At 46.8% G+C, this 12,521-nt stretch overlaps 1 protein-coding gene across 1 annotated transcript in view; it reads left to right on the top strand.

Annotated features, from left to right (window-relative positions):
- The first annotated feature begins 574 nt into the window (after positions 1-574).
- The window catches only part of GRHL3 (grainyhead-like 3 (Drosophila)), a 37,977-nt gene continuing 26,030 nt past the window's right edge, over positions 575-12,521 (top strand). Inside the window, exon 1 of the mRNA XM_006862293.1 lies at positions 575-819. Coding sequence (XP_006862355.1) covers positions 803-819 — 17 coding nt within the window. The 5' untranslated portion in view covers positions 575-802. The remainder of the gene's footprint in view (positions 820-12,521) is intronic.

The following is a 12,521-nucleotide window of genomic DNA, read 5'->3' as shown; positions in this document are numbered from 1 at the left end:
CAGACTTGGAGTGAAATGACTAGCGAATCCCACTTGGGTTCTGATATTCACCTACCCTTGAGCAAGTCACTTTACCTTTTTACTCACCTGTAAAGGGTGCGTGTTGGGAAGGAGACACAGGAAGAAACTAATGCTATCTACCATACTGGGTTAATGTGAGAATCCAGAGAAATCACTTGAATAACTGTAGAAGATTATTCAGAAATCTTAAGAGGAAAGCTCTGAATCAAAAAAAGAAAACTTAAACAGAGACCAGCCTGGGAAAGATTTGCTCCCACATCTGAGAATCCATGTCTTTAAAGTATTTGATGCTGGTCAGAAAAAATGGGGACACAAGAAGTTGGGGAGAGTATTGCTAAGCACCCAGGACCCTAACTAGAGACAGAAATATTGAGATTTCCTTTAGGCCAAGTATCTATTTGTCCCTGTACTTTTCCTCCAGCTATCTTGCTTCTTTCCAACATTTTTTCTCCTACCCTCCTCCCTCATCTCCACCCCCCACCCCCTCACCAAGGAAGGAATTGGCCAGCTCCACCCAGCTGGCCCATTGACTCCGCCCCTGCAAGGCGAGCCAAGAGTTAACAGCTGCACCTGTTGAGGTATACCTGCTGTCGCCGGCACCTGTCCTCACAGCCAATCAGCACACTGCTGGGAACCAACCTGTCAGCAAAACCCCGACACCCAAACCTCAACATAAATCAAACACTTCCCTGAGCAGGGAATGTCTGTGTCAGGCAAGAATTAGAGCGACGAACGGTCAGCAGAGCCTCGGTGCCGGTCGTCGGAGCCTGGGAGCAGGAAGATGTCGAATGAACTTGAGTGAGTGCCTGGCACTCCGAGTATGGAGGCTGGATGGGGTTTTCAGGAGGGGGCAGAGCAGGGAGGCCGGCGCCGGGATTCACGGAGCAATTTGTAAGGGTAAATGAATGGGCTGATGATCTCGCCTCGGCGTGTCAAGGCAGGCCCCAGTCTCAGGCTAGAGTTGAGTGTTTCCCTGGGAAAAAGAGTTTTTCTCTCGCTCTTTCTGCTGAACAGTTTCGACCTAGGGAGGGAAACATGGAACTGAAACTGTAAAGGTTTTTAGCACCACTTTCTGACACTCAGAAGAGACTGCTGAAATCAGAGACACCCCCAATCCAACTGGGGCTTTCTACCTCCTTGCCTCAAGGACCCTCTTTGAGGTGGTTCTAAGAGCTGTCTTAGGCCGAGGTGGGTTTCTCTATACAAACTTATTTGCTGGGCTGGAACAGTCCCTAGCAGAGAGACAGCAGTGTGGCTGTAAAATGTACATCCAAAGTCAGCTTTGACCTTGGTTTAAATTCTGGCTCTGTCACTCACAAGCTATGTAACCCTGAGCAAATTAACTTTTCTGTGCTCTATTTTCCTCATCTGGAAAATGGGTACAAAAATGCTTTGTAGGATTCTTCAAAGAGTTACGTGTAATAAAGGCTGTGAAATACTTAACCAGAAGAGTCAGGGTCTTAAGATGTGATCAATAAAATGTTTTATTCAGAGGCAGTTCTAAGGCGGGGGAAGCTGAGAAGTGGTTTCCAGTGAGGTCACCTGTTGTCTGGCAGTATACAGGTACCTCCTGCCTACAACTGTGGTTTAGAATCTCCATGGATCATCTCCTTAAGACCCAGTCCTCACAAAAGGTGGGGTGAAGCTAGGCTCCTGAGTTACTTTAGTTTAGGTCCTGGTAGCTAGTAGGAGAAACCAGGCTTTTAAAATAGACACTCCTCTTCTTGCCACCCGCAGAGGTGAGTGAACACAGAGACAAGAGGTGAACAATCTTTTTTTATTTTATTTTTATCTATCTGCTTAAGAGCTTTGTTTTAAGCACTTGAAAATGCAGAGAGCAGGGCAGTTTGATATGTCCTGATTGCAGACAGAATTCCATGATAGCTAGCTTGCTCTTGGGTTTTCCTGCATTGGCCAACTATTTCACAGTATGTTAACAGGCATCAGATTTCTCTTGAATTTCTGGGTTGACACGTACAGTAAGCACAGGAGCTCTGGAACACTTGAGTTCAAATCCTAGCTCTGGCCCTCCTTTGCTGTGTGACCTTGGGCAAGTCACTTCACCTATCTGAACTTCAGTTTTCTCATGTGTAAATTGTGACCAACAGTGGTACCCACCTTCATGCTTGTTGAGGATTCTATAAGAGTTTCAGATAAATGTTTGGTTTAAAGTCTGATAAAGAGCAAGCAGATAACACCACTGTTACGTCATACAAAAATAACCACTCAGTGACTATTTCTAACCTTTTTCTTTTTCCATACTTTGAACATCTCCCCTGCTCAAACAAACATCCCACTTAGATCTGCTTGTTAAAACAACAGAGACTACAGACAGTTTCTTAATCCCTGTCGCTTAGCGGGTAAGAGTCCAGAAACTGTGTTACTTGAACAGAAAGATTTTCTGCTTTTCTCCTCCTCAGTGATTTGGGTTTTGAAGTCAGGTCTGCTGAGAGCTGAGGTTTCTCCATGGATCCTTTTTTTAGGCCAGGACAATTTCAGGGAGTAATTGCAGACAGCCTCAGAGGCTACCATTTAAGATGACAATAGCACCGCCCCAGTGCCTGGGGCTCATCTACCCCTACTGATAGGGGCACCAGAGTGCTTCACTAGCAAGTCCTTGAGCTGCACTGGGCCGATTCTTTTGTGTTTGGATCCATATTCCTTCTGCCCCTAAGTACCCAGGTTAAGTGTAAGGGTCCTGGAGTAAATTTTGAGCGCTGATAAAAGAACCAACTCTAATTAGTCTTCAATGTAGAGAGGAAAAAACGGACTTGCATTTTACGCTAAGCTTTGCCATTTACCAGCTGTAGATCGTGGAGAATTTGTCCTCCTGATCCTCAGTTTCCTCACCTGTAAACTGAGGGCTGCCAACACCTACCAGGCAGGGTGAAGCGTGAACTCCTGTATGTGAACACCAGACCCAGAGTGGAAGGTCTTGAGACACCACCTTGATTACTCGGCCTCAGCTGGAAGGCGGCACTTTGGAAAGCTGAATCTTGGGGTGTATGGAGGTGTGTGTAGTCAGAAACCAGCTCGAGGCAGCTGACGGGTGGTGAGGGCACGGGCCTTTCATGTGGTCGGGCCCAGCGCCGGGGACTGTCGCCAACCCAAGGCCTCCCCAAGCAGTTTAGGGTGCCTCCAACCCGCAGCCTGCATCTGCCCCAAGGCTAGAGACGCTGCAAAGGATCCTGGGGTGGCGCCCAAGGCGCAGGAAGTCGAAGTCGCTACCTGACTGATGCACCTATCTTGGGGAGGGGGCAGTAAGCAGTTGGCGCCACCCTGGCAGCAGCTCTATTATCCCTCAAAGTAGGCACCTGGGTGATACCTCCAGGCCTACTGTGTGTCCGGTGCTCCTGCACTGTTTGCCCCTCTCATGGAGCAACGCTTTGGGGCAAGCATCTCTTACAACCTAGGAAATGGAGGATCCCCAGAAAGAAAGTGACTTGGCACATAGTAGGTCTATCGAATGGAGGCCGGAAAGAGTGATGGTAGGGAGGAGCATCAGGATTCCTCCCCGTCCCAACCCTGGGACCCCCCCACCTGTTGTCTGCAACCTTCTCCCTCCCTAAATCTTGGAGAGACGCCACTGAGGGATGGGAGGTGGGGGGTGAGAAACTGGCAATCAGCTCTGGGCCTCCCAAGCCTGCCGACAGTCTATCTGATCTCCAGGAGCGCAGGCTCCAGACTGCCTGGAGCGCTGAAAGAGTTAACCAGAAACGCCTCCCCGCTGTGGTTTTGTGGTCGAAACCATGATTGCCAGGAGCAAATTTTTGTCGTGCACGAGGTGTGTTATTAAAAGTCGAGTTACGCTGCTGGTGAATGAAAAGTTAAAAGCCTTCATTATTAAGCTCCGGCTGTAAAACAGGCGGACGGGGCCCGAGAGGCTGCAAGACTACGCTAACGGCGGCGGCCCGGGTGCTCGCGGCTCCTGCAACTTGGCTGCTCCTGTCCTTGTCCCGTGAGGGTTCCTTAAGCGGAAGCGGGCAGCCACAGGCGCCCACACTAGGAACAGGGATGACAATCTCAGTAGTATATGGCTGGAGCCAGGCTGGTCCTCCGGGGTCCCACTCTGAGGAAAAGGAGGAGGGAGGACGGGCAAAGGGGAACCACAAGCGGGATACTCCAACTTCTCTGCTCTGTTCAAACTAACAGCCAAGAATTTATTGAGCACCAACTCTACACCAGGCGGTGCAAAGTGCTTGGTAAATACTCCCACACTAGCCTCTTCAATCCAATGAGGAATGGAAGTGTAATGCCGCTTTGCAGAGAAGGGGACTGAGAGTTGGCTCACACTTGCCCAGATATTCCCTTAGAGCTAGGACCTTAACTGAGGCTCTTGAGCAAACCAACTTCAGGTAGTATATACATACTTTGCCTCCTAACTGTATTTTCCAGAAGATAAGTCCCACTGTTGGATGGTTATCTGAGTGGAGGAATGTTAGGTAAATTCTGTTCACTCCTGCTGATTTTTCTGTATGTTCCACATTTTACGTTTTTGTTGTAATTTCCAAACCTATTTTACTTTTGAGATGGGGGTGGGGAAGGAAAGCCAGAGGAGAAAGAGTCATTATTTTTAAGCAAGCTTGCAGTTCCAAAACTACCAGCTGTTCCGCGGGAGAAAGATGAGGCATTCTGCTCCCATAAAGATTTACAGGCTCGGAAACCCTGTACAGGGTCGCTATGAGTCGGAACCGACTTCACGGCACACACAGCCATGCCAATAGTTTGCCTAGCACAGTGTTCTCAAAGTGTGGTTCTTTGACCCGGAATCATTTGACCATCATCATCATCATCATCATCATCATCATCATCATCATCATCATCATCACCTGGGAACTTGTTAGAAATGCAAATTCCCAGCCCCACCTCAGACTTTCTGAATCAGAAACTCTGGGGGTGGAGTTCATCACAATATGTGTTTTAACAGGCCTTCAGGTGATTCTGATGTGTATTCAAGTTTAAAAACCACTGGTCTCCTAGCCAGGGCAGAGGACTAGGAGAATGGAGGAATGGAGTCATTTCAAAGTCAGCAAGCTCTGAGAGCTTTGCTCTGGGGTCACACCAGATGCTTGAAACTCAGCTTTGCCTCATACAGGTTTGATGCTTTTTGAATAAGATCCTTAACATCTCTAAGTCTTATAGCCACGCCTTACTTATTGACCATTGTTATTCAATATTTCTGATTTCTGACAATAGTAAGAAATCTGAGTATTTTGTGAATTAGTGACCTAAGTCTAGGTAATGAAGGTGCGAGACGAGGGTAGCACTGAGGATGCTGGTTAAGCTCATGCCACCTTGACGGGGCCACAATTCTCAAAGGTTTTGTTGTTGTTAAGTGCTGTCGAGTTGATTCTGACCCATAGCGACCCTGTATAGGATTTCCAAGGAGTAGCTAGTGATCTTGGACTGCCGACCTTACAGTTCAAACAGCTTTACAGTCTGGCACGTTAACCCATAGGGCCACTGTTATGTAATGGTATCAGCTCCATGTTGAGATCTGATGTGGTCGGCTTCCATTTTTGCAAAGTACCTATGATTTGCATAACTTCCTGGTCTTTGGAATCTGACATATTGGTAAGTGAGAAGTGGGTATAATGATATCTGCTTACAGAGCATGTCAGGATGAAAAGCCATGGGTTCTAACTATATTTAGTAGCTTAGTTTCTTTTCCTAATCTTTCCTCTCCTCCCTGAAACTCAGTTTTCCTATTTTGAAACGGGGCAAATAATTCTGGCTGACTGCCTCCTCTCACTCTTATGTCTCCTAATAAGATCAGAGTGAACATCCTGAAGGGAATTGTCTGACTGACTGACGTTCCCTGTTATTTCAATGGGTCCTCACAAAAGATCTGTAAGAACTGGGAACTACTTGAGGGCAGGGACAGCATGATATTCAACATTTTTGTCCACTCTCCAGCACTGGGCCTGCCCAGAGTAAATGGTGAATTAATCAGTGAATGAATGAAGGGATGTGGCACCCTGGGCTTAAAGATGCACTACAATACCTATCCATTGAACAATGGAAAGGAAGAGCCCAAAAATTGAACAGGAAACCAAGACAAGGAGAATATAGCATCAAAGAAAAATTCCCACAGAGAGAAGGTTTTATTCATTGGGGAAAAGTGAGTTTCTGGTGTAATTAGCAAATGGCACATAATTTACATGCAACTAAAATCCTTGGCTGGAGTCTGATAGCCCTCCGCCCTGAACTTGCCCACCTAGATCCAAATGACGAAGTTGGCTATGCTTGCCCCTCTTATCTGAGACTCTCCAAGAATCAGTTCTACCTAGTGGGAAGAGATGTCCCATTTTATAGGCAGAAGAAAGTGAGGCTGTGAAATGGCATGCACTTTTCTGGGGGTTAATCCACAAAGTGTGGTGCCATAAGATAAGCACTTGACCTCAAGGTCGGTTTGAACTGCAAGGTTGCACGATTCAAACTTGCCAGTCCTCCTCGGAACCCCTATACAAGGCCGCTCTGAGTCAGAACCGACTCTATGGCACATAACAACAACAACAACCCCCACAAAGTGAGCGTTAGTAAAATACATAGTTCCCCTATTTTACAGGTAAAAAACCATAGGCACAGAGATGCCAAGTTACTAGCTTAAGGTCACACAGATAGTGACAGAGTTGGAACTGGAACCTACTCCTATAACTGTGAGTTTATACTGCCTTATTCAAACTGGAGTCCCCACAGAGCCATGCCCTAGGCTCTGCTATTTTCCCTTTGAAGCCCTCAAACGAGCCCCCCGACCCATGTTACAAGGCACATTTCACAAACCTGTACATTCAGAAAATCAGATGGGCCGCTGGCATGTTTGAGAACCCTTCAGTGCCCCTGTTGGACCTAGGGAACAGTTTGTGTAGGGCTGAGTGGAGAAAGATTCCTCCCTGAGCCGTGTGGCAGGGATGCTTTATGGGTAATTACTGAGTGTGATTGATCACCACTGATGAGGCTGGGCTACTCATAACAGGGTTTAGCAAGCCATTGACTGGGTGTATCTAGGCGGCAACACCCAGCTCAGGTGGACCCTGGAACTCTTCCTCCTCAGGCTGTGCGACAGTGAGGCCCAGCTTGCTGGCATCTATCCTGTGCTGGGCCCCTCCCTAGGTGGAGGTAGAGGCTACTCCCTTGTTTTCTTCCACATTCGGTCAAATTAAGTAGAAGTCTTTGCTTTCCCATCTTTGAATTATTGAGATGCCTCTGAGATGGGTCAGTGGTTGAACTCAGCACTGGTTGGAAGATAGGAGGCTGGAGTTCCAATCCTGTTCTAGGCTGTCTGTCTCTGGGGCTAGATTTCTAAGGTCTCTTTTACACCCGCAATTGCTAGGCTTCTACGAGAAGGAAATGATGCCAAAAGGCTTTAACTAGTGACTGAGAAAGTATTACTTTCATTTGGATTTTTAAGTGGCTCAGCTAGAAAGCAATGGCTATTTCGAGTCACAAAGGACTCAGGATGAAACCCCACCTCACCCCTCTCGGCTTCCTCCGTCCTAATGCCCAGAGTGATGCATGCTGGAGTCAGGAGCCCAAGAGGCTGACTGAGCATAGAGCAACTGGTACCACACCCTCCCATGCTGTGGGTCCAGAGTGAGCTCCAAGGAAAAGCCCTACCTGGCCTAGAGCCCCTAGGCAGTCTGCACAAACCGAGAGTTAGGGAGGCCTTGGGAAGTGAGAACCTTTCTATTGATTATGTATCCAACTCTCTCCCAAATGGAGAAGGGAGACTACAGATGCTCTGAGGAGACAACCTTGTGAAGTTTCTTAATGCTGAGAACCAGAGACCTCAGGTTTAGGTCTGATATAGTGAGGTACCAGCTGAGCAGCCTTGGGCAAGCCAGTGGTCCTCTCTGTGGTTCAGTTTTTCCTGCTAACAAATGGGGAGAGTCATACCTTCCCTCCCTACCTACAGGGGCATTGTGGGATTCCAGGCGATGACAGATGTATGAGAAGCATGTTGAAAAAATATAATACACTATGCAAATGTGAATGATTATCAAATCTTGGATTTGAGTTTCCTCCTTAGTGGGCTGACCTTCCTTGAAACAAGGTGGCATATGCAAAACACCTGACACACAGTAGGCGGACAAGCGCTGAGAAATGTTCTCAGGTTATGCCTTTGATGTCACCTTCCCTCTCACCTCCAGTGTCCTAGGTCCTCCCCACCCAGCTCCAGTCTCACTCTTCCCCACCACCCCTCTTCTCAACCAACATCCAGCCACTCCCCAGAGTCTGGGCAGGACCCAAGTCCTCCTGCTTCTTTTCCTTTATAGTGTTCTTCAACTATTTGATATTGGCTGTTTATTTTGTGGTCATACACATTTGGTTGTCACATACATGCAGCTCCCCATGATAACATGGGTGACCCTGCTACCTTATTGTTCTAGGACAGGGTCTGGGACTTAGTCATTACTTGATATTTGTTAAAGTGATAGATGGATAGTTGGATGGATGGAGACCAATAGGTTTTTGTCTTTATTTATTGCCCCCTGTCTCCTACATTTCTCCTCAGAAACAAGTGGTTTAGTAGGAAAGTGAGGAGTCACAAAGCCCCCAGGCTGGGTCCCATGAGCTCACTTGATCAGGTCACGTAATGTCTCTTGTCTGTTTCCTGGTCTGTAAAGTAGGGATAATGACACCTCATGTATGTTGGGAGGTTCTACAAGATAATGAATGTGAAAGTCAAGGTAAGGGGTTATTATGTTGTCTCTTTTGTTTTGACACAGAATCTGGTTCATGGACAGGAGGTTTGGGAAGGATATTACTTTAAGAACCTCAGACAAAATCTCTCATTAACTTTCATCTAGGGGTTCTGGGGTGAAGGTGATGGTGATGGTGTCTATTTACTGAGCAATTACGCTCTGCCAGGCTCTGGACTAAGCACCTTTCTTACCGTAATGCCCTTAATTCCCCTAACAACCCATCAAACATGCTGATAATTAAGCTCATTGTAAAGTAGCCACCCTTGGTGAGTCTCCATCACATTACTGTGTTCTAATTTTCTTCATAACACTTATCACAAACTGAAATTAGCCTATTTACTTGTTTATGGTCTGTCTTTCCCAATTAGATGACATTCCATGGGAGCAGAGCCTTAACTGCCTTATTTTTAGCTGATTTTCTAGTGCGTATTAGAACGTCTGACTGGCATATGGAAGGTACTCAATAGACCCATTTAACAGATGAGGAAGTCGGCTCAGAAAGGTTAAGTACCTTACCCAAGGACACACAATTATCCAAGTCTGTTGAGCTCCAAATCCATGGGTTATAATCTCAATTGCTACTTCTTCCCAGGGTGACTTCACAGGATGGGAGTCCCTGATTGTCCCTCTTTGTGTGCCTCCATCACCCATGCATAAGACTCATTCCTTCTTGGACCCCCTTTATCATTCATTCTATATAAGCTCCTGGGAAAACTTTCCTCTCTCTCACCCACTGGGTCCATAGCACTTACCTGCAACCTTCAAGAGAGCAGGGAACCCAAAGTTCTTGGACTATAGAATTTGGGCACTTAAGTGAATGCCAATATTGTCCAGAGTCAGGATTTTCTGCCAGCCAAATGTTCCTTGAACATTTCTTGGAACAGAAACTTGGTCGGTAGCATGGGGTGGGAATGGGACCAGGGTACTAGGGCTTCCAGTCCTCTCTGCCTTGTATGAGTGAAAAATCCCTTTTTGTTTTGCAGCAGAGGGAATTTCCAGACTATGAAAGTCATGTATGGGTATAAAGGAAACTAACACAGCTTGGTGTCCAATAGGTCCAGGTTCAAGTTGAGCCTCTCCTATTTATCAACTGAAGGACCACGAGCAGGTGGTATCACCTAGCTGAGTCTCAATTTCTCTATCTGCAAAAGGAGATCACAATTTCTATCTTGCAGGGCTGTTTTGAAGGGTAGATGAAGATAACACAAGAAAACTTGTTGGCTTGGTGTCTGTTATGTTAAAAGCTTAATGTATGGTAGTAGATTAAGATCTCAAGAGGATGGATAGAAGACCCCTATAGTCCAGAAAAATCTCTTGGGTGAACTTTTGTTTCTGGTATGATTATCTTTGTCTTCTAAAACTGAATTTTAAAAGGGTAAGATAACAGCTCATCAAAGCTGGTAATGAGCTATGTCAGCACACTGATAGTGGCAGCCATCAGACCCAGCTCTGCCACTGACTTGTCATGTGACCATCTCTTGTATCTCTTTATAGCCTGTCTATATCTAGCTCCAATCTGACCACCAGAGCATAATAATGTCTTACATGTAGTCAGCATTTAATATGTGCCAGGGACAGTTCTAAATATTTTTCATGCATCAGTGTAATTAATCCTACAATCCTTTTATGAAACCCATTTTGCAAATGTGGAACAGTGCCAAGCACCCAGGGTTCCAGTTGATCCAGGGGCTGGGGTCTACTAGTCTTGCCCTGTTTCCTTCATGCCGCCTTAGTTTGGGAGTGGCCCTGGGCCCTGGGCTGGGCATGGGGCTTGCTCAGTTCTTTCCTCTAACCCTGGGCCCAGGAGGCAGCTGGGAGGGGGGCCTCTTTTCCCCTCTGTCATGCAGTCCCTTGATTTATAGCAGCAGAAACTTGGGGTGTGCCTCCCGATCTGCACCCCTGCAGCAAAAAGGTTTCTGGCATTTCTCTTTTCTACGTGACAGTTTTTTTTCCCTCCCTCTCGGAGCCCAGCACCCTGTACCCTGAGGCCTAGTGGGTGGGGAGATACCATGGCCAGACTGAGCCTCTGGGAGAGTTGCTGCCCACCGCCTGCCTGGCTGTTCCCACTCTGGGTCTGCGGATATAAGCATGTGCCACTGGGCAGCAGAAAGGCATGATTATCAAAGGTCTTTGCCCACCCACTAGTCTGCCACAATGCCTGAAATCCTACCACTCAGGCTTAATACAAGCCTGTGGTCAAGACTGCCTTTCTGCCTTGTGGTAAAGCATGGCTTTGATGCTTGGCAAATCTTGGTTTAAATCCTGGTCGTGTCATGTTCTAGCTGGGTGATCTTGGGCATTTTCCTGTCCTTTCCAAATCTTAGCTTTGTCAGCTGTAAAATATAGCAAATGATCCTTACCTTATCGTCAAGGACCATTTGCCTTCGAGTTGATTCTAGTTCATGGTGACCACATGTATGTCATTGTAGATCTGTGCTCCATAGGGTTTTCAGTGGCTAAATTTTCTGGAACTAACTTGTCAGGCCTTCTGAGGTGTTTCTGTGTAGGCTTAAATCTCTAAACCTTTCCATGAGCAGTGGAGTGCAGTTAGTGTTTGCACTACCCAGGGACTCACCCCTGCCTTGCAGTGCTGTGTAAAGAGATAGAACTAATGAGTGGAGAGTTCCATCCATATGACAATAAATGGCACCTGGCATTGTTCCGCTGCCCCTAACGTGGTGAGTCTCTCAAGACCACCTGGAAAGGGAGGCATGGGGGCACGAGGGGATCAGCCACTTCCCACTCCATCTCTGGAGCTCTCGAGTCCCTTGACCTTACCTGGTCATCCCTATCTTTTTACCCACCGTTCTCCCTCACATATTCTTACTCTAAAATGAACCCAACCCAAACTTCCCCACCTCTAAGATTTTTGCTCACGATCTAGAGCATGCCCTGTGCCAATGATTATCAAAGTGTGGCCCCAATACTAGCAGTATTAGCATCTCCAGGCAACTATTGTAAATTTTCAGCTACTCCAGACAGATGAATTCAGAAATTGTGGGGGTGGAGCCTAGCAATCTGTGTTTTAACCAGCCTTCCTGGTCATTCTGGATGCACCATTCTGCATCACAGTAATACCCCTGCCTGAGTCTGAATCCTCTCTGGGCCACTTGGGAAACTGCCTTAACATCGCTGAGTTTCAAGCTCTTCATCTATAAAAGAGACATAAGAGCAGTGCCCGCTACAGGGTTGTAGTGAGAATTACATGACATGTTCCATGACAAGTGTTTAGCTCAGTGTCTGAACCATGTCAGTGCTCAATACAGATTACATCTTGTTTTTATCATTGCTATTCCGTATCCTGACCCCATCCTTGCATTTCTGTTTCTGAATGATACAATCCTCACCACTGAATTTTTCCAATAGTGTCTTCCTCCCTCCAAAAATCTCTTTCCTTTGAGCGCACATGGCTTGTGCCTTGGGGCACACGCCTGGTATTTGTTCATGCTTCTCCGAGTAGTGTCCAGGTCCTGGTTGCCACCGTGTACCCTGCAGCATTGAACTCTGATCCCTGGCATCAGAGCAACTGCTGTGGGTACTCCACAATCAATGTTGATCTTCAATGCCATTTCCCAAGAGCAGGTTCTGCCTCAGGGCTTTCGTGCCCTGGCTCTTTCTACTACTTGCCTCATTCTCTTCTTGATTAGAAATGAATCCCAGCCTCCTGGGTCTTTCATGGTCCTGAAAACAACTTCAGAAGAACTCAGCTGGGTTACCTAGAACTTTTATGCTTTGCAGCTTGTTAATTACCATTCTCTCTCTCTCTCTCTCTCTCTCTCCTCTCTCTCCTCTCTC

This window comes from Chrysochloris asiatica, unplaced genomic scaffold, assembly GCF_000296735.1.
Source record: "Chrysochloris asiatica unplaced genomic scaffold, ChrAsi1.0 scaffold00047, whole genome shotgun sequence".
NCBI lineage: Eukaryota > Metazoa > Chordata > Mammalia > Afrosoricida > Chrysochloridae > Chrysochloris > Chrysochloris asiatica.
Note: the sequence above shows the minus strand (reverse complement) of the source record. Positions and strands in the feature narration are given on the sequence as shown.